General features: G+C 40.6%; 2 protein-coding genes across 2 annotated transcripts in view; both read left to right on the top strand.

The window, feature by feature from the left end:
• Positions 1 to 26812, top strand: part of LOC126426537 (ankyrin-3-like) — a 305624-nt gene that overhangs the window by 147228 nt on the left and 131584 nt on the right. The window lies entirely within an intron of this gene.
• Positions 8128 to 26696, top strand: LOC126426538 (speckle-type POZ protein-like). Its single transcript, XM_050088441.1, has 3 exons — positions 8128 to 8690; positions 26309 to 26375; positions 26481 to 26696. Exons 1-3 carry the CDS (start codon positions 8128 to 8130, stop codon positions 26694 to 26696), a joined length of 846 nt encoding a protein of 281 aa, XP_049944398.1.

The following is a 26812-nucleotide window of genomic DNA, read 5'->3' as shown; positions in this document are numbered from 1 at the left end:
CCTGTACTTCTGGTTGTAGTTTCAATTGACGCTATAGATGAATCCATCACAGTCGTCCCTTAGGTAAAAATTTATATCTCTGAAAGTACTGAAGTTATTCACTTGAAATCAGCTGTGCCAGCGTGAGAACCAAAATTGTGCTCTCCTCCCAGCTCCATGGTAAGCTACGCTTTCGATGTAAGATGATAATTCGTAATAATTAGCTACATTGCAAACCCAGAGAGTGGTTGAAAAAGTGTTCATATAGCTGACATGGCCAGTTTCATCTGGTTGTTTCATTCAACTGACAGAGTGAATAAACAGTTGATCAGCCACTCACGTCTTGCTGCATCAGTGACCTGCCCATCACCCGTGTACTGCTTGCCGTGGAGTGCATCCTTTGTTGGACCAAACAGACGGAAGTCGGAAGGTGCGAGATGCGGGTTGTTCAGCTGTAAGTGATCCACCGGTCACCTTGAAGGAGAGCACGTTCCCACATCGCAGCAGTCACAGCCGTCTGCAGCTGACCGACACGTGTGGGGTCGGCCAGATATGCACAACCTTGCTGCGACGATGGCGCTGCTAGGCCAGGCGTGGATCACCAGTAAGCTCTTCTGACGATGACAGACACCTCGCACTAAGACTCGCAGTGCTTCTGTTCACTGCCAAATCGCCTCAGACATTCTGCAAGCGGGTATGAAGATCTCCGATGCTCTGGTTTCCATCCGAAAGAAACTCGGTGACAGCTCTGCTTGGGTCGCACCTCCTTTACGGACTCCATTTTGGAGGCTACATATGGTGCTGTCAGCTGATGGAATTCCATGAAGCTGTAGGGGCTGAAGCAGGAATATTCCACGATGTCTCACAAATTTCGCATTTTTCCAAAAGAAATTGGCCGAGAAAAAAGTGTAGCGTTGCAGATCGAATGCCCCCGTAATTTTATAAGTAGCTCAGTTGGGCGATGATTGTGCTTATGGGTCATTCCATATCAAATCGCCCAATAAAAAATAAATTTTACACCCACCTCCTTAGATTTTCATGAAATTTGGCTCAAATGGTTCTAATACCATCCTGACAACACCTGCAATTTTTTTTGCTGTATCTCTTACAGTTTTTTTAAATAAATTTTTAAAGTTTTTATGTTTTGCGTTTTCTGAACCTTCGTAAATGGTCAGTTTAATTTGTATTCAAAACTTTAAATTTGCTTATCTTAAAAACTCTTTTAGATAACATGATGAATTTTTGCAGCAAGTTTATTTATTATACATATTTGAAGATAAAAATGATGCTATTAAAATATATTAATATTTTCTATGAAAAAAAATATATATATGTATTTTTTTCTTTTTTTTAACGGATGTTTTGTTTTATAAGAATTGCAATATCTCAAGTCTCAGACCTGATAGAATGCTCAAATTTGTTTTAATTTACTCTTAAACATATAGGCTACTTGATAAAACAAAAATAATGGCTTTTTAACATGTTTATTAATTATAGTAGATTACATTAGAATTATGTACAAAGATAGTTTACTTACGACACTTATGTATAACCTAACTGATTGCTTGAAACATTGAATTTTTTGAGTAATTTTGTCTTTTTAATAGACATTAATGCTGATTCAAACTGTTTTTCCACTTCATCCAAGAGCTTTCAGTTCTTTTGATACAGTCTTTTTTGAAGTAATACATTCTCCCAGTGCCGCTTGATTGGGGTGCGTCTACTACGCAGACTATGTGCTCCAAAGGCACTATGCAGGAATCTTCTCTTTCAGGCCAATAAAATGATGCAGCGGGTCCTGAAGGATGTAGAAATAGAATTTCTGCATCTTCATCATTGAATATTGTTTTTACCAGTCCAAAGTACCAGTTACCATCATAATTTGCAGCCACATAGCAATTTATGGATGGTTCAACACGAACCCAATTAGAAGAAGAATGGAAAGAAAAGGCTAAGGAGGGTTTTACACTATCTGTAGTCCTTCTAATTTCAAGGTTGTTTGTTGGAAGTGGTTTGAAGTTATGAAAACTTCTAGTTCCAGGAATGGTTCGGGTTGCTGAAAAACGTTTTTCTAGTTTTAACCGTAGCAAATCAGCTTCTTTTTTGTCAATAAAGTGAAAATGAATGTTTTCAATATTTTTTTCACAAAACTTATACACATCGATTGCTGTTATTATTTGTTCTTTGTCTGAAAGCTGTAGACTGGCTTTCCTTAAAATTCTTTTAATAGTTCCTCCTAGGCCATCACAAATTGACTTCCCATGACTTGTTGCAAAAAAAGAGTGTTGGGCCTTCAAATTAAAGTCTCTCAAGTGTTCAGTCAAATTTTTAAAACTGTTTCTGTTTTTGTACTGCCCAGCACAACCATCTGTAAAGTAGTGAACTGAGTCAATGTCAGTATGATGTAATGACAGCCACTTTGTAATTTCTTTTTGTACAAAGTTAACAAAACCAGTGTCATGTTCTTGGTCATCACTAATAAAACAGTGGTTGGAAACAAAAACATTGTTTTCCTCATTTCTTAGAAAAACTCCAACTGGGTGTAGAGTACAACCACCTCTATTCCAGTGGTAACTTTGGATCTCATTCTGTATAACAAAGGAATAATTTTCACTGAAATCCATCACAATAATTGCTGTTTTGCGTGGTGGGTCTTCTTTCAATCTTTTAAACGCTGCTGATTGGGATTTTGCTATAAACGAGTGTGGGGTGAGCTTTTCCAATGACCTAACCAATAAAGAAATGTAGTCTTCAACACTGATAGACTGTTTGATCATTTCTGCCCTGTCTGTGTTAACCCACTGACTGATTACAATTTCTTCTTCTAAATCATAATCTTTACTTAGTTTTTCAGTTAAGCACTATGTTAGCGCAGTATTTGCAGGACAGCTGTTGCAATGGTGTAGCATGCAGTTTTGGTTTTCTGTGTTGCACACAAGCATCTTAATTAGGTCTTTATAAGATTCTTCAATTTTCACAGCATCCAGTAATAGTTTAACTTTCTGGTGGATACTGCATACACATACAGTGTGTGTGCCTGCAGCACCAGCAAGGATACACCATTTAGGTCTCAAGAAACAAAATTTTGAAAATCCTACTTCTACCTCGGGATTCTCCGATTTGAAAGAATAATAGAGTTCTCTCAAGTTACACAAAATGAGTCTTTTTTGCATGTACACATTTTTTTGAACACTTACTTTGTCTTTTGTTCCAGGTAGCACTCTGGAACATTCATCCTTTTCATAAAAATCTGCTACAAGTCTTACTGTATTTTCAGAAAGAGTTTTACCTTTTTTTGGACCAGGAGTTTCCAAAATACCCTTTTCAGATTTTAGTTTTCTAGCTTGTCGCACCATGTACTCACTTACATTAAATTCTTTCATCACTTTATTTCGAGTCCAAGAATCTGGAGCCAAGGTCAGAATCTGGATTTTTCTAGACCTCCCAACAGATGAAATCTTCTCTTTCATAAGAGAAATCATTACATCAAAATCCTTTGCTTTCTCAACCACACTTTTATCTTCTTCGTCATCATCAGAACTTGGTGCATCATATTTTAATGCTTTTGAAACCGCCTTCTTTGCAGTCTTTTCAATACTGCTAACCTTCATTTTAAAATAAGACCCTTTACTTTGTTCTGTCAAGCCATGAAGCTTTATCGGTGTTAAGCCTAAATAATCAAGAGCAATGTTTGTTTGTACGAGGGATTCATATCTGGATTCCAATGATTCTAATTCAACCATGACTTCATCATCTGTTTCACTTTCATTGACTTCAACTCTTAATTTTTCCTCACAAAAGTTACGGCATGTTGAGCAAAGCTTTTGTCCAGGTTTTATGCTAATATTTTTTGTCAGTCATTGTTTAGAAAGATCCAAGCCTACACTTCTCAACGATTTTTTGATGGGCTTTTTGTGTTTTTTTAGTGGGTCTGCACATGTTGTTTGATACTTTTCAAAAACATTTAAAAAGTAGTAGCTGTGGTGTGAACATATATTCTTAAATTCACACAGATTAATTCCAGATCGTAAGTGGATAAAATCTTTTTCTTCCTCACTCAATTCTGATACCAGTTGTAACTTTTTTGAAGGTGTGTAGGTTGTTTGGAAACAGTCAGATTTTTTAAATAACCCTACACTACAGGTTTGAATATCTGACATACTGATTTCACTTTTGGTCTGATTACTGTTCTGGTTACTTTTATAGGATATTGGAAAAGAATCTCTGTAAACTAAGCGCAACCGTACTTACTGAGAGTTCGAATAAACTTAATAAAATACTATCCAAGCACTATTTAACACTAATAATTTTTTACTTCAAAACACAGGAGTAACAATACAAAATCCAAGAAGACAAACTTATTTTCGGTGTCTAAGTCACTTTGCATTTTTTATTTTTAAAATATAATTAATATTATTTTAAAAATTAGATAACTATTAAACAAGTTAAAAAGCCAACATAATTTTTCTTTTATCTAATAGCCTATACAATTAAGAGTATTTTAAAACAAATTTGAGCTTTCTATCAGGTCTGAGACTCTAGATATTGCAGTTTTTGTAAAACTAAACATCCGTTAGCTAAAAAAATAAAATAAAAAACTTCTAAATTTTTTTTCATTTGGAAGAATTTAATATATCTTTATGGTAATTTTTTTAACATTTAGATATAATATACAAACTTATTCCAAAATTTCATACTGATATCTTGAGTATTCTTTAATATACAAATTTTTTTAGTTGTGCGGACACGTTTAAGTTACAATTTCCGACTGCTGAAACAAAGCCAAATCTAAAAACTTTAAAAATTTATAAAAAAAACTATAAGAGATAGAGCAAAAAAATTTTACAAGTGCTTTCAGGATGATAAAAGAAGTAATTGTACCAAGTTTCATCAAAATCTGACATGGTTGGTGTCAAGGCCTGGGTGACTTGACATGGAATGACCCTTATGTATTTTAATCTGGGTCCTTGATCTTGATGTGGCTAGATTCTTCACAATGCCTGTCTTCGTCTCTGCATCTGGTAGCAAGAAATGCGTGTGTTTGAGAATAGCTCCTCCTTAGATTTCTCCCTGAGGTCACTGGAAATTTGTTTAATATCGTTCTCGGCCGAAAACACTAACATCTTACTGCTATCTGAGCTGCACAGTGAAGTCGCTACCACAGCCAGGACAGACACACAGCCAAACCAGTTACAGAAGTACTGGCCTGCACGTCAACTGGTTCCGAAAATGATGAAGAGATTAAGGAAATGCTTTTTGAGAGAAAAGAAATTGGTCAGATAGTTAAGCGAGATGAAAACTTGTGATGGGGCACTCGAAATCGATAGGCAGAATACGGAGCGGAAGAAAAGTTGGGGGAGAAAAGAACTGAAGTAAGGGAATGAAAGGGGAAGCTGTCCGGCAGAATTTTGCACAGAGCACAATTTAACCACTGCTAACAGTTGGTTTGAATCATGAAAGACAATTGCGTACATGACAGGAGTCAGAATGCACCTCAGTATTTGAGACATACTACATAGTCCTAGTATTTACTATTACTTAACAAATGAAATTAATGTGCTCGGATCGAACCTTCTTCTCTCATCATGATTCTGGAAGTTGCTAATGTCCATTCCAATTAGCTGGAAATTCATTTCCTGAACCAGAGATTACGAGTTGCAATTTTCATTTTAATCAACAACGTGGAAAGAAGTCCCCTCTTAAGAAAAACTAAGAAAGACATTATCTAACAATCTATCCGGAGTACGATATATTATCTTAGAAATATTGGACCATGGTTGGCTATCTATTCAGAAAATGTCTGAAAAACTAGTTTCGTCGATTATTGGACTATTTCTGGACCAGTTAGTTGATAAAGACCAGATGCCATCAGATATGTGGAATTAGAGTGGAAGAAAGTGATCTATTAATATCAAAAGCTCAGTCAAATGTTTTCTTATTAATAAAAAACCTAAGAGAGGGCGTCGAGTGATTTCGCTGATTAATTTCTAATTTGGATGGAAAAAGAATAAAGAAGTCTGCAATTCATACTGATGAGCCGACTGTAAAGATTCCAAATTGATGGCGCCGTGAAATCGTTTCTGACTTGTGTGACCCACACACGGAAATTGCACTGAAGAAGAAAACATCACCACCATTGGAAATTATATAAATATTGAAAAGTAGTTTAATGCACGTCGACTCATTGGAAAGCTTGTAAACAACTTTAATGATGGACGAAATGAGACCACTTCCTCATGGTTTTCCTGGGAAAAGACACACAGACAGCTAAATACCTGTTGCAATTTGTGGAACATTCGGCAATGAAGACCGGTAGGGCTATCTTAATGTTTATGCCTCTTCTAGGGCACCATCACGGCATTCCTCTTGAGACTCCATGAAGAAAAACCTGTGTGGGTGGACAGCAAACAGAAAACCCGTGCAGAGGACACAAATGACGAGCAGCCACGTCCACGCATTCGCCCTCTGTCTGAAGACCTGCTGCAGACCACTGCACGTTGTGTGGTCGAACCACTGTCCTCCCGAATGTGAGTCCAGAGTGTCTCACCGCCACGCCCTGCATATCCAGTCCACTACTTGAGTTTCACACACGTTTCTCTGCCGGTTACATGGCGCAGACACGTACGAAGATTGTGTCTCCAAAATATGCTGAAGGTCTGTTTCTTAGACGAGGAACATATCGATGCTCGAAGACTGTATGGAAATGTAAACGGCTTTACAGCTTTTACCACTTCGTTTATTAACATGCAGCAGCACTTGGATGTAGGAAAATACGGTAACAATACCTGTAAACAACAGCACTGCCTCGGCGTGACAGAAGCCTTGGGACGAATTCTTAGGCTCTCTCCTGGCACCGTAACGGTCCGGCAGACGTCTTACACTGGTGTAATGGAGATGCTCATTCGGCACGATTCGAAAAAAGTGGTCGCCGTTCTCGCGAAACCCACTTGTCTGAATTTACGAAACCAGTTTACACTGTAGGGTGTGGAACTATTTCACTGACTCCGTCGTGTGCCCCTCATACGACCAGAAGAGTAAAGAGTGATGTCGGAGCTGTGATAGGTCTTACTTTGGTTTAGCCATGATGTATCTGTCATCTAATAAGTCTCCGAATATTCTGTGCTATACAAACACGTCCACGGCAAAAGGAGATATAAATATATATTTGTGCGAAAGTTCCACAACACACGTTCTGGAAATGGAGGCAACGAGTTTCATTCCTAAACTGCTCAACCTGGAAATACCTTGTTACACCATAGCTCGCAACAATCGGATAAAATGGCGACATGATTTATGATTGTATTATGCAGCATTCTTTACCACGGAGGTGGACGCAGCATCTTTTTCTTAAGAAAGAAGACGCAGATATCAATCCGTTCAAAGGAGAGTTAAACATACCAATGAATTTAGACTACTGGTTCAGGAGAGTTAAACATACCAATGAATTTAGACTACTGGTTCAAAACGGCTCAAATGGCTCTGAGCTCTATGGGACTTAACATCGGAGGTCATCAGTCCAATAGAACGTAGAACTACTTAAACCCAACTAACCTAAGGACATCACACACACCCATGCCCGAGGCAGGATTTGAACTTGTGACCGTAGCAGGCGTGCGGTTCCGGATTGAAGCGCCTAGAACCACTCGGCCACGGTGGCCGGTCAAGTTTAATCATGCCTACCCTGAGACATTCACCGAGGAAACTGATTTCTGCATTACATGTACATTGCTTCTGATCAGGTGTCACGGATCTGAGGAACCTGAGATAAGGAGGAAGAAAATTTTTCTCAGAGGTGCCACGAGCTTGGATTTAAATATAAGTCCTGTAACTTTAGTGCTGAAAGAAGTTTGTTGCTTTCCCATTATTTTGATATGACATCAATAAACCATCTTTTGACTGAGAACGATTACATTTTTAGAAGGTGAAAGCAGTCTATCATAGCACCGCACTGGTAGTTACAAACCTTAGGTGATCGTGATGCAGTATGGACCCTTGTCATTTTAAGGAAACTGGTGACATTGCAATTGATTTAGGGTGGACAACACTTTCACAGCTGTTGTTTCATACAGGTATGCATGCGCCTCGTACAAGTGTTGAGGGTGCAGTGCGAGGGCTGCTCAGTGGCAGTGTGTTTCAGGACCACCCACCATGTCGGCAGTTACGGAGGTTCAGAACACCACAACCGAGGCCCTGGCCGCCCTGGTAGACGGGGGTGAAGACGCCCTGGTGACGCTCGTGGCGGGCGAGACGAGGGTGGCGGCTCACAGGGCCGTGTTGGCAGCCGCGAGCCCCGTGTTCGCAGCGATGTTCGCGCACGACATGCTGGAGGCCAGCTGCGGCCGAGTGAGAATCGACGACGTGGAGGGCCCGGTGTTGAGGCTCCTGGTGGCCTACACGTATACCCTGCAGGCCCCCCAGCTGCCCGACACGGCCCACCAGTTGCTGGCAGCGGCCGAGAAGTACGGCTTGTCGGCCCTGAAGGCTGCCTGCGAGCGGCAGCTGATCTCGCAGTTGGCCGTCGAGACCGCAGCGGCGACAGCCGTCAGGGCAGTGAGGCACTCGTGCCCGGACGTCACCAGGGCTGCCGTCGCCTTCATAAAGGACCACCTGCAGGTGGTGGCCACGCAGGGCTGGGCGGACGCTGTGCTCGAGTATCCACAAGAAGTCAATGAAGTCGTCCGTCTGCTCAGTGAGCCACCAGCAGAAGCCAGGTAAGCAAGATTCCCTTTTTGGCAGTGCTAGTGTGAATTTGACGTCGTCCTTGCTTTGTTCGTCATGGGTTTCTTTGCTGCCTACGTTGCATACCACCTTAACGTCGCCTACTTACTGATCGTCAGTCACGATGCTCTCACTGTTTTCACTTCTTCTGCTTCTTATCAATTTCGCCTTTCTTTGATTTACTCTCATTCCATATTCTGTACTCATTAGACTGCCCATTCCATTCAGCAAACCCTGTAATTCTTCTTCACTGTCACTGAGGGAATCAGTCATCAGCAAATCTTACATCATTTCACCCTGAACTTTAATTCTACTCTTCAATCTTTCCACTATTTCTGTCATCGCTTCTTCGGTATATAGATTGAATAGTAGAGGCGAAAGATTACATCCCTGTCTGACACCCTTTTTAACCCTAGTGCTTCGTTCTTGGTCTTCCACTCTTATTTTACCTTCTTGCCTCTTGTACATATTGCAAATTACTAGACTTCTCCTATAGCTTACATGTATTTTTGTGAGAATTTCTAACATCTTGTACCACTTGATATTGCCGAACGCTTTCTCCAGGACCACAAATCCTATGAACGTCACGGAACTTCAATTTTCTTTTCCATTCTCCTGTGTATTATCCTTGTCAGAAACGTGGATGCTTCAGCTGTTAACCTGACTGTGCGATAATTCTCACGCTTCTCTGCTCTTGCAGTCTTCCGAACTGTGCAGATTATATTTCTCTGTCAGATTGTATATTGCCAGACTCGTACATTCTACACACCAGTGAGAATAGATCTTTTGCCATCTCCCCCAATGATTTAAGAACTTCTGATTGAATGTTGTCTATACCTTATGCCTTCTTTGGTCTTAAATTTTCCAAAGCGCTTTCAAAATCTGATTCAAATCACCAATATTTTCCATACAGACTCCTGCTTGTTCTTCTGTCACGCCATCGGACAAGTTGTTCCAATCAGAGAGGCCTTCAGTGTACTCTTTCCAACTATCCGATCTCGCCTCTGTACTTAACACTCGAATTCCCATTGTGCTCTTAATGTTACCACGCTTGCTTTTAATTCCGTGGAAGATTGCTTTGACTTTTCTATATGCTGCGTCAGTCGTCCCAAGAATCATTTCTTCTTTGATTTCTTCACATTTTTCGTGCAGCCGTTTCACGTTAGCTTCTCTGCACTTCCTATTCATTTCATCCTTAAGTGACATATTTCTCAATTACTGAATTTTCCTGAATATTTTTGAATTCCTTTCTTTGATTGATCAACTAAAGGTTTTCCTATATTTTCCATGGTTTCTTCACAGTTAGCTTCTTTGTACCTACGTTTTTCTATCCAACTATTGAGCTGTTAATTATCAAAGTAGCTGTAGCCTCAGAAAACATAAATCTCATCTCTTCTTTCCTTAGTACTACTGTATTCCACTTCTTTGTACATAGATTGCTCCTGACGAGTCTCGTAAAATTCAGCCTACTCTTCATCACTGCTAAATCGTTATGAGTCTAAATCTACTCCTGGGTGTGCTTTACAGTCCAGTATCTGATTTCAAAATCTGACTTTAAACCTCCCATGTTTCGGTCCTTTCTCAAGTATACCCGCTTGTCTCAAGATTCTTGAATAGACTATACCAGCTATTACTAGGATAAATTTACTATTGAACTTAACTAGCCTTACTTCTCTCCTGTTCCTATTATCAAGTACATATCCTCGTGTAACCCTTTCTTCTTCTCCTTCCCCTACAGTTGCGTTTCAATCCCTCCATGACTATTACATATGTACCGAATAACGTGTTGAATATCCTCATACTTTCTCTCTCTTCACCTTCAACTTGCGACGTCATCATGTATACCTGAACTATGGATGTTGGTTTGCTTTAGATTCTCACGAGAACATCTATACTCATCCGTTCACAGTATCTCACTTTCTGCCCTGCCTTTCTATTGATACTGAATCCTACTACTGTTATCTGCTGCTGTTGCTACTACCCTATTCTCATGTGGCCAGAAATCCTTTCCCCTTTCCCCTTTCCCCTTTCCCCTTTCCCCTTTCCCCTTTCCCCTTTCCCCTTTCCCCTTTCCCCTTTCCCCTTTCCCCTTTCCCCTTTCCCCTTTCCCCTTTCCCCTTTCCCCTTTCCCCTTTCCCCTTTCCCCTTTCCCCTTTCCCCTTTCCCCTTTCCCCTTTCCCCTTTCCCCTTTCCCCTTTCCCCTTTCCCCTTTCCCCTTTCTTTCTGCGTCACTGACACCCACTACAGCTATTTTTATACGTCCTCAGCATTTCCCTTTTCTTATATTCTAGCTTCACAACCACATGCAAATTCCTTACTTTCCACGTGATGACTCATAGAACGTTATCCTTTTGTTGATTACTCAACTTTTTTCTCATGGTCACCTCCCCCTTGGGCCTGCTCGCCTGAAGGTTTGAATGGGGGACTAGTCTTGCCAATGGAGAGTCTGTACAGGACAGACTTATTGAATCACATGCCTCATTGACGGACGTTATGTATCTTTAAGCAGTGGTTTACATTGCCTTCTGCGTCCTCATGTTGTTGATGATTGCCAAATCTTCCTCATTTAGGACCAGTTTCAGACCTCAAGGGAAAGAAAGTGCCCTGAACCTCTGTTGGCCCCTCCGCCATCATTGGAAAGGCTGTTGGCTGAAAGAGGGTGACACCTTATGCTGGAAGTCCATAGACACCAATGCTGATTATTCTTATTCAAAATTCAACTGATGGTGAGGTTCAAACCTGGGACTGAGGACTTTCCTGATTACTAAAAAGGACGCTACCCCTGGGTGACTGGCCCCAAAGAGCAGGGTATGACTCCTGAGATATCCAGTAAAGCAGGAGCTATGAGCGCTGGGGCTAGTCATGCACACTGGGGGCAAACAAGAAGAGAATAATCCAGCCAGCACAATAACATTGTCACACTCAATGCTGTGCCTTACAATCACATTTCCTTCTCGTCTCTGTTCAGCTGTCGCCCTGAATATTTTCTGTGCATTCCCTTTTACAAAACAGACAGGAAATCCCTGCCCCCCCCCCCCCCCTGTCTTGTTTGAAGTTCCCTGTGGCGTTACCAGAGGTCATCCAGGGAATCCTATCAGGTTTCCTGCTACTGGCATTCAGCAGATTATATTCGCTGTCCACCTACAGGTGTACGACATGTCTCCCACAACGTCAGTATTGATGTGACGTTTTCATCCAGCTATCATTTGTTGCCTCTGTCTCTCGGATACATATGCTCCATACAAGTCTATTTTGTTTCCTTTTCAATTTAAAAAAAAAATCCATATTCAATAGACTACAGGTTACTTGACAAGTTGTACACGTTGTCCATTAGATAAAATTGCATACACTGCGTAATCCATTTTTTTTCTTTTAATGGTGGCCTCTACTGCAAACTGCTCAACACGAAAATTGTTGTTTAAGAAACACATCACCACTGCTGTCTTTTCAATGAATCGAATTGTAGAGACATTACACGCATATATACAGTTCTATTTGCTTTACTCAAATGCAGATTTTGAATATACTCTCGATAACTTTTATAGCATAGCTCTTGTAATTCTTGTCCATCTTCGTCATTCCGTCAGGCTTCACATCAAACAGCGCCTGCATATCCATGACCATATAGTTTCAACAAGAAGTTGATACCTCAACTTCTCTCTCTCTCTCTCTCTCTCTCTCTCTCTCTCTCTCTCTCTCTTTTCCTCTAGTGATATAATTCAGCATCCATATATCAGTTTTCGAATTACCTCACAACCAAAAGTAGCAGCCAGATGACTTTAACTGCTTCTAAATTCTGTGTGATAGTTGTTCTGTCAGGGCAGCAAAATTGTTGGCCCTTATGTTTGGGATTTGGTTTGTGCTTCGTTTTGAACAATTTGTTGTTTTGCATCTTAAGCTACGCTAATGGGGAATATAGCAGAAGTAGTGCAGAAAAAGACCAGTTAATTGGTGGTACAGTCACGTTAAGTGAGGGGCTGGTGTTGTTGGCACTGAGTGTTCTGTTGCCCCGGTGGACAGTCCCTCAGCTGCACCGCCTGCAGTGAGCCCCTGTGTGAACACGCCCACCCACACAGTGTTTCTCTGTGCAGCTTGCCGACCGCCACAGGGGCCGGGCCCACCCCTAACTCTGACGGTCAACCCCACAGCGGCCACAGCCGGACTCCTGATGCAGCTGTGCCTCCCACATCTGCCCGACACACCCCTCCACCCGATGACGCAGCCGTCTCTCGTTTCCGGTGAGTTGTGTTGCCACACATGCCCAAGTCTTACCCTCACAGTACTGCTTATTTTGGCATTAATCAGCCGATATAGTAAATAAAATAAAATAGATTCCTTCAGTTTTTGGATAGAGGTTGCAGTTGCCATTAAACATTACTCCTTTCTCACTTTTTTGGCTATGATATTTTGAAGATTGAGCACATATGCAGAAGATTTCTCATTCTCTGTATTTGCAGTGAGAATTACGTTCAGTTCAGAGTCACTCAACTTTAGTTACGTAGGAAGTGTCCCATTCAAATCATACCCATTTCCAAATTCTTTATATATTGATGTGTTTAATCTAGATTTTGTTTTTAGTGATGTTTGTGTGTCTTACAAATTGATTCTGAATTAAATGGGTGTGGAAACGTGATTTTTCACAATTCCACTCAACTAAACCTATGTGAATGGTTGTAGATATATGTTGTTGAAGACACTCAGGAAGAAATGGCGAAAGAAAGGTAAACAGAAATACAAGTAATAATGACAAAAAGTTAATATTTAGTACAGTAATGAGGATACAGCTTGTTGTGGGTATGTCTTAAAATGTAATTCGAATATTCCTTAAATGGTTCTCTGGTCAGTTACATCTGTAGTGACTATTGCAAATCTGTACCGTACTGGAACAGGAACCCAGATTTGCTGCTTATTGCAGGCAGTCTCCTTGACCAGTAGGCTGCCTGAGCACACCTCCACTTCTGACTCAGCTTCTCATCGACACTTGCACTAGAGTTTATTCCGGGGGACTTGTGGGAAGAGTAGCAAAAGGGAAATCTAATCGGTGGATGTTATCCTACTTCACAGGATGTATATGAGAACCTCTGGTGGTGGTGTCTGCAAACCATGGGTAAAAAACATCATCCACAATGGTAATTCCATCTAGGTCAGCAAACTCAATCAGCTGGTCTAATGGTTGAGGTACCTGCTCTGGACAAGTGGGAAATCCAGTGGGTGTAGCTGAATGGAGATGCGTACAGCACTGTATGGATCGTCAGTTGTAAACAAATTCCTGCAACTGATGGATGATGGAGGTTACCAGGTGTCATGAGTAGTGGTTTTGGTTCACCGAGGAGTAGTTTTGCATAATTCCATGGCATACCTAACTTTTAGTTTTAGAAATGAGCACGTGACGTGGGCAAAGATAGTTGGTCCTACTGAAAATATATTGTCATCTCACAGTGAACTGATACATTTGCAAGATGACTTCATACCCTGTGGATTTCAGTATCAAGTATGGACCATTTTATACTAGGACTAACAGCAGAGTTTCCACAATGATGATGGTGCCACTACAGCGAAGTTACTAAATACAGTTTTCCTAAATTCCTTCATGAAAAAAACAAAGTAACTATTCAAGAATTCGAAACCAGAACAGCTGTTAGCATGACTGACATAAAAGTATATATTTTAGGTGTTGTGAAACAATTGAAATCACTTAAGAAAGGCAAGACTTCTGGTCCAGATGGAATACGAATCAGGTTCCTTTCAGACTATGCAGACACAATAGTGCCTTTCTTAGCAATCATATACAACAGTTCACTTGGCGAAAGGTCTGTTCCTAAAGACTGGAAAGTAGCACAGGTCACACCAATACTCAAGAAAGGAAATAGGAGTAACCTATTGAATTACAGACACATATACTGACCTCAATTTGCAGTAGGATTTTGGAGAATATACTGTACTCGAACATAATGACTCACCTTGAAGAAAATGACTTATTGATACATAACCAACACTGATTCAGAAAATATCGTTCTTGTGCAACACATCTAGCTATTTATTCCCATAAAGTAATGAGTGCTGTCGACAAGGGTCTAAGATCGATTCCATATTCCTTGATTTCCAGAAGGGTTTTGATACCATTCCTAACAAGAAACTATTACATGGTGTATACGGCCCGGAAGATCTGGGAAAGACCCAGGAATTTTTTTCATCCACAAGAAAACCGGGAAAAACGGGAATTTTCTAGAATCCTGGGAGTTTTTCATTGATTTAGTTTTCAGTTAATTTTTTGTCATTTTGACTGGTAATAACCGATACTCTAACAAAGGACATTACTGTATCCCGCTACTGCAGAATAATACTGCAGCAACAAAATATGAACGAGGGAATGAAATTTAAATTGCAAAGGAAATGGTTCATATATAAACAAAAAAACGCAGTGCTCATACAAGCGTCTGCCAACAGCAAAATGTGTGAAAGGCTGTAGAAAGACAGTGCAGTGCTTCCTAACAACAAATTACCTCCGATGAGAGTTAAGTCACAACTGTCTACGTTGTTGTTGTTGTGGTCTTCAGTCCTGAGACTGGTTTGATGCAGCTCTCCATGCTACTCTATCCTGTGCAAGCTTAATCTCCCAGTACCTGCTGCAACCTACATCTTTCTGAATCTGCTTAGTGTATTCATCTCTTGGTCTCCCCCTATGATTTTTACCCTCCACGCTACCCTCCAATACTAAATTGGTGATCCCTTGATGCCTCAGAACATGTCCTACCAACCGATCCCTTCTTCTGGTCAAGTTGTGCCACAAACTTCTCTTCTCCTCAATCCTATTCAATACTTCCTCATTAGTTATGTGATCTACCCATCTAATCTTCAGCATTCTTCTGTAGCACCACATTTCGAAAGCTTCTATTCTCTTCTTGTCCAAACTATTTACTGTCCATGTTTCACTTCCATACATGGCTACACTCCATACAAATACTTTCAGAAATGACTTCCTGACACTTAAATCTATACTCGATGTTAACAAATTTCTCTTCTTCAGAAACACTTTCCGTGCCATTGCCAGTCTACATTTTATATCCTCTCTACTTCGACCATCATCAGTTATTTTGCTCCCCAAATAGCAAAACTCCTTTACTACTTTAAGTGTCTCATTTCCTAATCTAATGCCCTCAACATCACCCGACTTAATTCGACTACATTCCATTATCCTCGTTTTGCTTTTGTTAATGTTCATCTTATATCCTCCCTTCAAGACACTATCCATTCCGTTCAACTGCTCTTCCAAGTCCTTTGCTGTCTCTGACAGAATTACAATGTCATCGGCAGCCCTCAACGTTTTTATTTCTTCTCCATGTATTTTAATACCTACTCCGAATTTTTCTTTTGTTTCCTTTACTGCTTGCTCAATATACAGATTGAATAGCATCGGGGAGAGGCTACAACCCTGTCTTTACTCCCTTCCCAACCACTGCTTCTCTTTCATGCCCCTCGACTCTTATAAGTGCCATCTGGTTTCTATACAAATTGTAAATAGCCTTTCGCTCCCTGTATTTTACCCCTGCCACCTTTAGAATTTGAAAGAGAGTATTCCAGTCAACATTGTCAAAAGCTTTCTCTAAGTCTACAAATGCTAGGAACGTAGGTTTGCCTTTCCTTAATCTTTCTTCTAAGATAAGTCGTAAGGTCAGTATTGCCTCACGTGTTCCAGTATTTCTACGGAATCCAAACTGATCTTCCCCGAGGTCGGCTTCTATTAGTTTTTCCATTTGTCTGTAAAGAATTCGTGTTAGTATTTTGCAGCTGTGGCTTATTAAACTGATTGTTCGGTAATTTTCACATCTGTCCACACCTGCTTTCTTTGGGATTGGAATTATTATATTCTTCTTGAAGTCTGAGGGTATTTCACCTGTTTCATACTTCTTGCTCACCAGATGGTAGAGTTTTGTCAGGACTGGCTCTCCCAAGGCCGTCAGTAGTTCCAATGGAAGGTTGTCTACTCCGGGGGCCTTGTTTCGACTCAGGTCTTTCAGTGCTCTGTCAAACTCTTCATGCAGTATCGTATCTCCCATTTCATCTTCATCTACATCCTCTTCCATTTCCATAATATTGTCCTCAAGTGCATCGCCCTTGTATAGACCCTCTATATACTCCTTCCACCTTTCTGCTTTCCCTTCTTTGCTTAGAACTGGGTTTCCATCTGAGCTCTTGATGTTCATACAAGTGGTTCTCTTATCTCCAAAGGTCTCTTTAATTTTCCTGTAGGCAGTATCTATCTTACCCCTAGTGAGATAAGCCTCCACATCCTTACATTTGTCCTCTAGCCATGCCTGCTTAGCCATTTTGCACTTCCTGTCGATCTCATTTTTGAGACGTTTGTATTCCCTTTTGCCTGCTTCACTTACTGCATTTTTATATTTTCTCCTTTCATCAATTAAATTCAATATTTCTTCTGTTACCCAAGAATTTCTACTAGCCCTCTTCTTTTTACCTACTTGATCCTCTGCTGCCTTCACTACTTCATCCCTCAAAGCTACCCATTCTTCTTCTACTGTATTTCTTTCCCCCATTTCTGTCAATTGTTCCCTTATGCTCTCTCTGAAACTGTCTACAACCTCTGGTTCTTTCAGTTTATCCAGGTCCCATCTCCTTAAATTCCTTACTGTCTACATCAGATTCAATTAATCAGTTACGAGCGGAATCACACGCATGCGCAGTTGGGTCACGTCTGAGTAGTACCTTCTCCCGCTTCTGGAAACAGAAATGTCACTGTTGGTTCTGCACACAGCAAACCGGAGTATCTGAACCAGGCGGCAATTTCGGTGGCGAGGGGGGGGGGGGCAAATTCGTATTGTTGAGGAAAAATAACCTTGTTTCACAAAGCACCTAGCATGTAGAGCACATTGGTCTATCAATTATTCAAGAGTTTGAAGCTCATCCCTGTTGCTTTTTGAACATTTTTGATCACATTCTAAGTTGATTTCTGAATGAATCATAAGTTGATTTTTGAATGCGTGCATAGTGTACGTGATGTACCTGCCAGGGGAATCCTCGTCACATCTAGAAATAAACTTTACTGCAGACAAGAGGGGACGGGGCTACATGAGCTGAGCGGAATAAAGCTGCACGGGTGAATGTAGTATGTGTATGTGACTGACTGGTATGCAGATGACGAGCGAATAGCTACGTCCATAGATTCAGACTATCAGAGTGGAAATGAACGACCAATAGGAATAACAGATACGAAATATTAACGTATTATCTTGTCGCTGTATCAAAGAAAATGAAAGTTTGACAAAGTTTTTGACCATGTCACTACACTAGAGGGCAAGTAGTAAATTTCCCGGTTAGCAGCCGCTCAAGTTCCATTCTGGGAGTAGCGCAGAAAACGCGTTGTACGAACACGTAATAACGCCTAACTGGAGAATAATCACTGAATAATTACTAAACCGGTGATTCTGGCAGTTAGTAGAGTTAACTGGAGAATGAGCTTTGACAATGATAGGAATAGTTACAGAATTAGGGATGAGAAGATTTTGTTAGAACGAGGAAGGAGAAGAAACGGGACGGGTGCAAATTTATACAAAAATTTCGTACTACTACTACTTTCCTACTTTTCGAGCTCATGCTTAAGAAACTGGAGCTTATGAATGAAACATGAAACTATTTCCTAACATAAAGCCTTTTGCTTGTAGTAGGCCAAACAGGCATTTCATATTGGTACTTGGCGAGTTATATTCTGCCATATTATAAAAATGACCGTTATTACCAAAACAATCTCGCTTGTTTGGTGTGTTACAGTTGCTGCAGTATTAGAAAGGCCTATTTTCTTTCGTCCTGCAAACAGTGAAAATAGACGAATGAGATCGAGAAACAACACCAGTCTTTGGTACTATTTGTATTAAAAGCTTTTTGAGTACTAGACAACGACATTTCGATTTTTCATGTAGCAAAACATTTGACGAATTTTGATGAGGTAACAGATTCTTTCGCAGAAAGGAAAGCACGGCATATAAAGCTAGAGCAAGATTAGTGAGAAAAGAACGCAAGGATTGAAGATATATGTACTGTCTTGCTTGTCTCTTGTTTTATCTGGTTTTGTATATCCTATACTTCATTTTATGTCACACCAAACAGAAAGTTATTAGCTATTAGGCAATAAAGAATTCAAATTTTCTGAAAAATTCTTGTTCCGGTTACAAATAATTCCATCCAGTATTGATTGCGAGGTTATTTTGTTTAAAAAACAAGGACATTTTAATTTCCGCTGTCCTGAATGTAGTTCGATGGCATCTGTTACAAAATACACATTTGAGTTCCAGAGTGCGAAGTGCAGTGACGTGCAGTGCAGTAAGAGAACGCTGTGTGAAGAGGCGTGGCACTGCACTTCAGCACACTTAAGACCAAATAACGCGTCTTAAATTTCCTCGAAGTTATGTTTTATGCATAGGACTCTTCAGGAAGAAGTGCTCTACAACATGAACATTTTTTGAAAAGTTTTTTTTGACGCCCTATATAAAGCGCTCGAGGGAGGAGGGAGAGGGGGGGGGGGGGCGCGCCACCATCTAACCGTCTAGTATTGCCCCGGTACGAAATATCATAAATCCAGGGTTGATGCGCAGATCAGGTTGACTTGTAATGGGGAGGGGGGGGGTGATATGTGTTCACATTTAGTGACTTTGTTTCCTCTTCGTTCACTGCTGTCATGTCAGTTGAAAAAGAGTGGTTTCTGTGGCTGGGAGATATCAAGGGAATTAAAATACATTCACACAATTATGGAAGATTAAAATATGTCATTAGTTCCAGCTTTCAATACAATTACCACCTTTCTGACAGCCAAGCATTAATTATCTTGCAGAACAATGAAGTTACTTTCGTCGCTTTGCTGAAGTAATTCGGCTTTTATTGATCTTTTCCGCTTAGGCAGCCAGTTTGTTTGAAACGAAATGTTCAATTCCACACTATTGGCTAGTTTCAACTGTTAGCTGCATTTCAAGGGCACGTTTTCATCTTCTACAGGGTGTATACGGCCCAGGAGATCTGGGAAAAGCCCGGGAATTTTTTCATCCATGATAAAACCAGGAAAAACCCCGGGAATTTTTTAGAATTCTGGGTTTTTTCTAGAATTCTGGGAATTTTTTAGAATTCTGGGAATTTTTTAGAATTCTGGGAATTTTTTAGAATTCTGGGAAGTTTTTAGAATTCTGGGAAGTTTTTAGAATTCTGGGAAGTTTTTAGAATTCTGGGAAGTTTTTAGAATTCTGGGAAGTTTTTAGAATTCTGGGAATTTTTTAGAATTCTGGGAATTTTTTAGAATTCTGGGAATTTTTTAGAATTCTGGGAATTTTTTAGAATTCTGGGAATTTTTTAGAATTCTGGGAATTTTTCAGAATTCTGGGAATTTTTCAGAATTCTGGGAATTTTTCATTGTTTTAGTTTTCAGTTACATTTTTGTAATTTTGACCGGCAAGAACCGTTACTCTAACAAATGATATTACTGTATCCCACAACTGCAGAATAATACTGCAACAATGAAACTTAACGAGAGAAAAAACCGAAATAACTTAAAATGCAAAGGAAATGCGCCATATACGACGACAACACAGAGTCCTCATGCAAGCGTCTGCTAACAGCGAAATGTGTCAAAGGCTTTAGGAAGACTGTGCAATACTTCATAACAACAAATTCCTTCCGATGACCGTGAAGTCACAACTGTTTACATTACATTCGTGTTACCAGTTACGAGCGAGCTCATACGCATGCGCAGTTGAGTCGCGTTTGAGAAGCAGATTCTCCCGCTTCTGGCTACAGGAATGTGGCTCTCCGCTGTGCAAGCAGTCGCAGCAAGCAGCTAGATGGTACCGGGAAAAGGGGGCGCCAGATTCATATTCTCAAGGAAAAAAACTTGTTTCACAAAGCGCCTAGCATCCAGCGCACGTTGATCTATCGATCATTTATATGATTTTGAAACGCATCCTTGTTGGTTTCTGAACACATTTTAAGTTCATTTCTGAATCAATCGTAAGTTGATTTTTGAATGCGTGCGGGGTGTATGTGATATGTCAGGAGAATCCTCATCGCATCTAGAAAATAAACTTTCTGCAGACAAAAGGGGATGGGGCCGTACGAGCTGAGCGGAGTAAAGCCAAACGGATGAATGCCAGTCGCTGTCTGATTATGTGGTTGATTGGGTTTTCGAATGATCAGCTTTGTTATAATTCGTAGCGAAATCCATAGATTCAGTCTACCAGAATGGAAATAAATGACTGCAGGAATAACAAGTGTGTAAGATTACGTATTATCTTCTCGTTGTATCCAAGAAAATGAAATTTTGACAGAAACTTTCTGGCCAGATCGCTACACTAGTAAGGACCAGTTGTACAGTCCCCGGCTAGCAGCCGCTTAAGTTCTGATTCGGAAGTAACGCAGAAAACGTTTTGTACGAATTTGTAACAACGCCTAATGGCAGAACAATCGCAGGGTAACTAAACCGGTGATTCTGGCAGGGCTACTAAAGTTGATTGGCGAACAAATTTTGACAGTGGCAGGAATATCCACAGAATTGGTGATGACAAGATTGTTCGAACGAGGAAGCAGAATAAACGGGGACACCACACAAATTATGGAAGGACGAGACTATTCCAAATTTATATAAGAATTTCGTAATACTACTTTCCGATCTCATGCTTGAGAAACTGGTGCGTATGAATGAAATGTGGAACTATTTCCTAACATAGAGCTTTTTGCTTGTTGTAGGCCTAATAGGCATTTGATATATGTACTTAGTGAATTATATTCTATCGTGTTTTAAAAATGACTGTGCCAAAACAGTCTCGCTAATTTGATGTGTGTGTGTGTGTGTGTGTGTGTGTGTGTGTGTGTTTTTACAAAATTTGTTACGATATTAGAAAGGCCTGTTTTGTTTTATTTAGCATACAGCGACAAAATAGACGTAATCAGATCCAGAAACCACACCAGTCTTGGGTATTATTAGTATTAACAGCTTTTTCAGTATTAGGTAACGAAATTTCGATTTTTCATGCAGCAAAAAGTTTGACCAACTTTGGTGAGGTAATAGATTCTTGTGCAGAAAGCAAAAGCACGCCATTTAAAGCTGTAGCAAAATTAGAGAGAGAAAATGCTAGGAGGTAAGTATTGAAATGTGTACTTTCTTTCTTGTCTGTTGTCTATATTGTTTTTATGTATCCTATATTTTACATTGTCGCACACAACAGGAAGTTATTAGCTATTAGGCAATAGAGTCCAAATTTTCGAAGTGCAGTGACGTGCAGTGCAGTAAGAGAACGTTCTGTGAAGAGGCAAGGCACTGCACTTCAGCACACTTAAGACCAAATAACATGTCTTATATTTTCTCGAACACGTATGTTTTTGTTTCAAATTTTTCAGAATTTTGTGTTTTACAAGATGCGCATAGGGTACTTTTGATAATTCGATTTTTTTTTAGTATTGACCCGGTTCGCAAATGATGCGAGGCTGATGTGCAGAGAAGTCTGAATTATAGTGGGCAGTCTCCACGTGACCCGTGTTAACGTTCAGTGGTTTTGCTGTTTCTCCTTCGATTACTCTCGCGTCAGATGAAAGCAAAGCGGATATCTTTGGCCGGGAGGTATCAAGTGAACTAAAATACATTCACATAATTACCGAAGGCTGATATACGTTATTAGTTTCAGATTTTATTTTGTTTCCACCTTTCTGACAGTCAAGCACCAATCGCCTTGCTGAACAATGAAGTTATTTTTGTCTCTTTGCTAAAGTTATTTGGCTTTTATTAACCTTTTCCGCAGAGGCATCCAATGTATTTGAAACGAAATTTTTAATTCCACAGTACTAGCTAGTTTCAACTGTTAGCTGCATTTCAAGTGCAAGTTTTCACCTTCTAGCATGTACGGCATTTTGCCACAATAAAGAACCAAACATGAGATAATGCAGCACTGGTACTCCAAGAAAATTTACATCTGAATCTGGACATACGAATGCGCTTTAAGTTGCAGTTTAAATGTGCACATTTTAGTATGGTTCACGAAATTCTGATCTCTTGGAGTGCCCTGTGACGTCTTACTGCTTTTACAACGTAATGTAAGATCCTTTAATGTTTTACATGTACGTACATACGGGCTTCCTACGTCATGTTAGCTGCGCAAGCTCGGGGCGCCTCTTACCTGGCGCTCTCCGGCAGCTGCTGGAACGAACCTGTTTCCAGCAGGTCGTGGAAGAATATTGCGAATGTTGGTTTGAAAAGTGTTAATTTCAAAGTAAATATCTTTTAAAGTAAGTTGGGCTATGCACGAGGATGTACCATCAAATTCTTAAACCACAGAGTGTTTGACTCCATTTAAAAATCAACTCTTTGATGACAAGTTATGTAGAAGAATTTCGAACCCTGGAGATCAGACATTTATGTCATTATTGAAAATTTTACTACCACATTTTTGTGATGTATCTTAAAGTGTAACGCGCGCAAAAAATAACATTATATCGAAAGATTAGCTTCTCTTGCAGCTTATTAACCTTTGTGACCAATATTATATGTGGAAGCTTTGCTTTCCTTGTAGCAACACTATATATATTAATGTAAGCCATTAACTCGTGTGTTACTGCTGCTTAACAGGGATGTTGCTATTGGCTGACTACATCACGCGCCCTATGCTCTGAATACTCGCTGTCATGAGCTGGCGAGATCACGTGACATGAGCTGTGACTGGCTTACAAAAGTGCATCACAATCTCGATTTGAGTGATTCGGAAAGTAAAATGCGGTGTTTGGTGGAATTCCGATGTGTGCTGTTGTAATACAAAAATACGCAACGTACATGTTGCTGCACATCAAAGATATTTCCAAAATGTGTCTTTTTCCCTGAGTTTCGTTTTCTAAAGTGCCAGGAAATTCTACGCCCATGTCCAAAACCATAACCATTCAAAGGATTGATAAGTTTTGCACTTCCGAGGGAAAATATACTGTCACTTAAGACGGAAAAAGTGTTTTCATGCAGGAGAAAGTATATTTTTAAGTGGGAAATCCGGGAAAAATCCGGCAATTTGTTTCCTTGTCCACGTATACATCCAGTATTAATCAAATTTGATACGTATGAAGTATCATCTCTGTTGTGTGACTGGATTCTTGATTTCCTCGCTGAGATGTCACAGTTCATACTGATAGACGACAAATCATTGAGTAGAATAGAAGTCTTATACGGCATTCCGCAAGGTAGTGTCATAGGCCCTATGCTGTTCCTGATTTACATAAATGATCTAGATGATAATCTGAGCTGCCCCCTTAGATTGTTTGCAGAGGATGCTGTAATTTAGCATCTAGTAAAATCATCAGACGATAAATTCCAATTACAAAATGATCTAGAGAGAATTTCTTTATGATGCGGGAAGTGGCAATTGGCACCAAACAAAGAAAAGTGCGAGGACATCGACATGGGTACTAACAGAAATCCGCTAAATTTTGGGTGTACGATAAATCGGACAAATTTAAGGGCTGTCAATTCGACTAAATACCTAGGAATTACAATCACGAGCAACTTAAATTGGAATGACCACATAGATAATATTGTGGGAAAGGCGAAACAAATACTGCTCTTTGTTGGCAGGAACTTGGAAGATGCGAGAAACCTACCAAAGAGAGCCTACATTACACTTGTACGTCCTCTGCTGGAATATTGCTGCGCGGTGTGGGATCGTTACCAGGTATGATTGGTGGAGGACAGCGAAAAAGTGCAAAGAAGGGCAGTTCGTTTCGTGTTATCGCGCAATATGGTTGAGAGTGTCACTGATACGATACGCGAGTTGATGTGGCAGTCACTGAAACAGACGGTTTTCTTTGCGACGAGATCTGTTTACGAAATTTCAGTTGCCAGCTTTCTTTTCCGATGGGAAATATTTTGTTGACATCCACCTATGTAGGGCGAAATGATCAACATAATAAAATAAGAGAAATCAGAGCTCCAATGGAAAGATTGAGGTGTTCCTTTTTCCCACGCGCCATTCGACAGTGGAATGGTAGAGAAATAGTATGAAGATGGTTCATTGAACCCTCTGCCAGGCACTTCAGTGTGAATTGCAGAGTAACCATGTAGATGTAGATGTTGATTCCCTCCTGTATAGAGATTAAAGTACTTCCTGCTTTGATTGACCAAGATAATCAGCTGCAGATATCGACTTTGGAATCCACTGAACATTTAAAACTCTCCTCCGCCTCAGGCAGGCAACAGAAGCACACCCATTTCGACTGGCAGTCATGGAAGACAGAGAGAATTAGTGTTGAAATTATATCTGGAGCAGGCAACAAACAGAGATTTTTCAATCTTCGTGCATACAAATCATGCGGGTTATAACACGTAATTTGGCGCAGGAAGTACATATTTACAAGTAAAGAAAATTTTAAAAACGCTCAATATAAGATGACACACACCTACATGTGCTACATGCACACTAAAAACATCATCGACAGTGTCGAATTGTATACTTGGTATCAAGGATAATAGTATTAATTATGCAGCACTTGCTGATATTAAAATCAGTATGCTCCGTAGAGAACATGAAACAAAGGAGAAAACAATAGAACGCCAGGATGAGATGCAAGACTTGGAAAGGTAGGAAGTGGGGAAATGTTTGGGATGCAAACACAACAGGTTACGTTACAGCGAAAAAGTGAGAAACTTAGTGTTAGAAAAGGAAGCAATGGACTTACAGCACACACAATAACAAACTAGGACAATGACAAACAAAGAATAAAGTTTTGGGGGATGAATCGGTAGCTTTCAGAGAAGGTAGAAAAAGATCAAATAGGTAAGAAACAGGGCCAAATAGAAATCCTTGGTTAATGCAAGAGATACTGAGTTCAACTGTTAAAAGAAGAAACTATAAAAATTCAGCAAATAAAGCAGGCAAAAGGAAATATGAATGTTTAAAAAATTATTGACAAGAAGTGGAAAATGGCTAAGGAGGACTGTGTAGAAGAGGTGTGTGTGTGTGTGTGTGTGTGTGTGTGTGTGTGTGTGTGTGTGTGTGTGTGTGATAGTCGACCTGGTGCCCTTGTTGTATTTGAAATATGTCGACCAACTTAATGTGTACGAAGCAGTGACTTTTATATTTTTTGTCGGTATGTCAGAAAATTTCTGTGTTACTGGTATGAATCACTTAGCTGTCTGGTGAGGAAATTGTATTTCAGTACTTACAGATGCGTTTAGTTTCTAGTGTCTTCTTCCTAAGTGACAGAAGGAATTTGTTCCCAGAGAAGGTAGTTTTAGGGGTGTGTTTGAATGTAGATGAAGGATTGGGCAGCAACTGCATGCCGACGTGAAAGGAGGCGGATCTGTGGAGTGAATTATGAGGAAATGTGCCAAATGAATTTGTTAGGAGATGGAGTGCACCTATTTTTAATGGCAGATGCCTAAAGTTTTTGATTATGAGCTAGTTCTGTGGATCTGTCTGTAATACGCTGGTTAACCCGTATCGCAGAGGCGAGATTTCTAGAGTTGTGACTTGTTGCTCCGAAGAAGTGTATTCAGAATTATTGGCAGTTTTGCGGCTGCGACAGTTTTTTAATTTGGTGTGTGTGTCTCGATAGTAGAGAGTAAATGTGTCGATGTTTTGTGCAGGAGCCTTTCTGGGGAAGAGCGAGGCAGGAGGCTGATAGAGGCGGCTGCGGTGGGGGTGGTGGAGGAGGTGCGGCTGTTGCTGGCGGCTGGGGCGGACGTGGGGGCAAGGGACGAGGACGGGTGGACCGCCCTGCACTGGGCTGCACTGAGAGGCGACGCGGCTGTGGTGCAGCTGCTGCTCTCTGCGGCGTGCGACCCCAACGCCAGGACTCTGCTGGGGCGGACGCCGCTGCACTGGGCGGCACGGAATGGCCACGCAGAAGTGGCGGCTGCGTTGCTGCAGGCCGGAGCCGACAGGGGAGCGGCGGATGCAGATGGGGAGATCCCCCTGGACATCGCCAGGGACGAAAACCAGCAGCAGCTCGTTGAGATGCTAACGCAGTGTTAACACGTGCCAGTAGAGGAAATGACACGTACTTCATTGTACATAGTATTAAAATAAAAAATTGAAAAAAAGATTGCTTTTTCTATTCATTCCTGCCTTTTGCAGTCCACACAATTTCT

This window comes from Schistocerca serialis, chromosome 11, assembly GCF_023864345.2.
Source record: "Schistocerca serialis cubense isolate TAMUIC-IGC-003099 chromosome 11, iqSchSeri2.2, whole genome shotgun sequence".
Taxonomy (NCBI): Eukaryota; Metazoa; Arthropoda; class Insecta; order Orthoptera; family Acrididae; genus Schistocerca; species Schistocerca serialis.
The sequence above is the reverse complement of the archived record's forward strand: the minus strand, read 5'-3'. Positions and strand labels throughout refer to the sequence as shown.

Excerpts from the sequence above, each read along its gene's own strand:
- LOC126426538 (XM_050088441.1), top strand. The coding sequence starts at position 8,128 with ATGTCGGCAGTTACGGAGGTTCAGAACACCACAACCGAGGCCCTGGCC. Across the intron at positions 8,691-26,308 it reads GAGCCACCAGCAGAAGCCAG|GAGCCTTTCTGGGGAAGAGC; the intron begins GTAAGCAAGATT and ends TGTTTTGTGCAG. Across the intron at positions 26,376-26,480 it reads CGGTGGGGGTGGTGGAGGAG|CTGCTGCTCTCTGCGGCGTG; the intron begins GTGCGGCTGTTG and ends GCTGTGGTGCAG.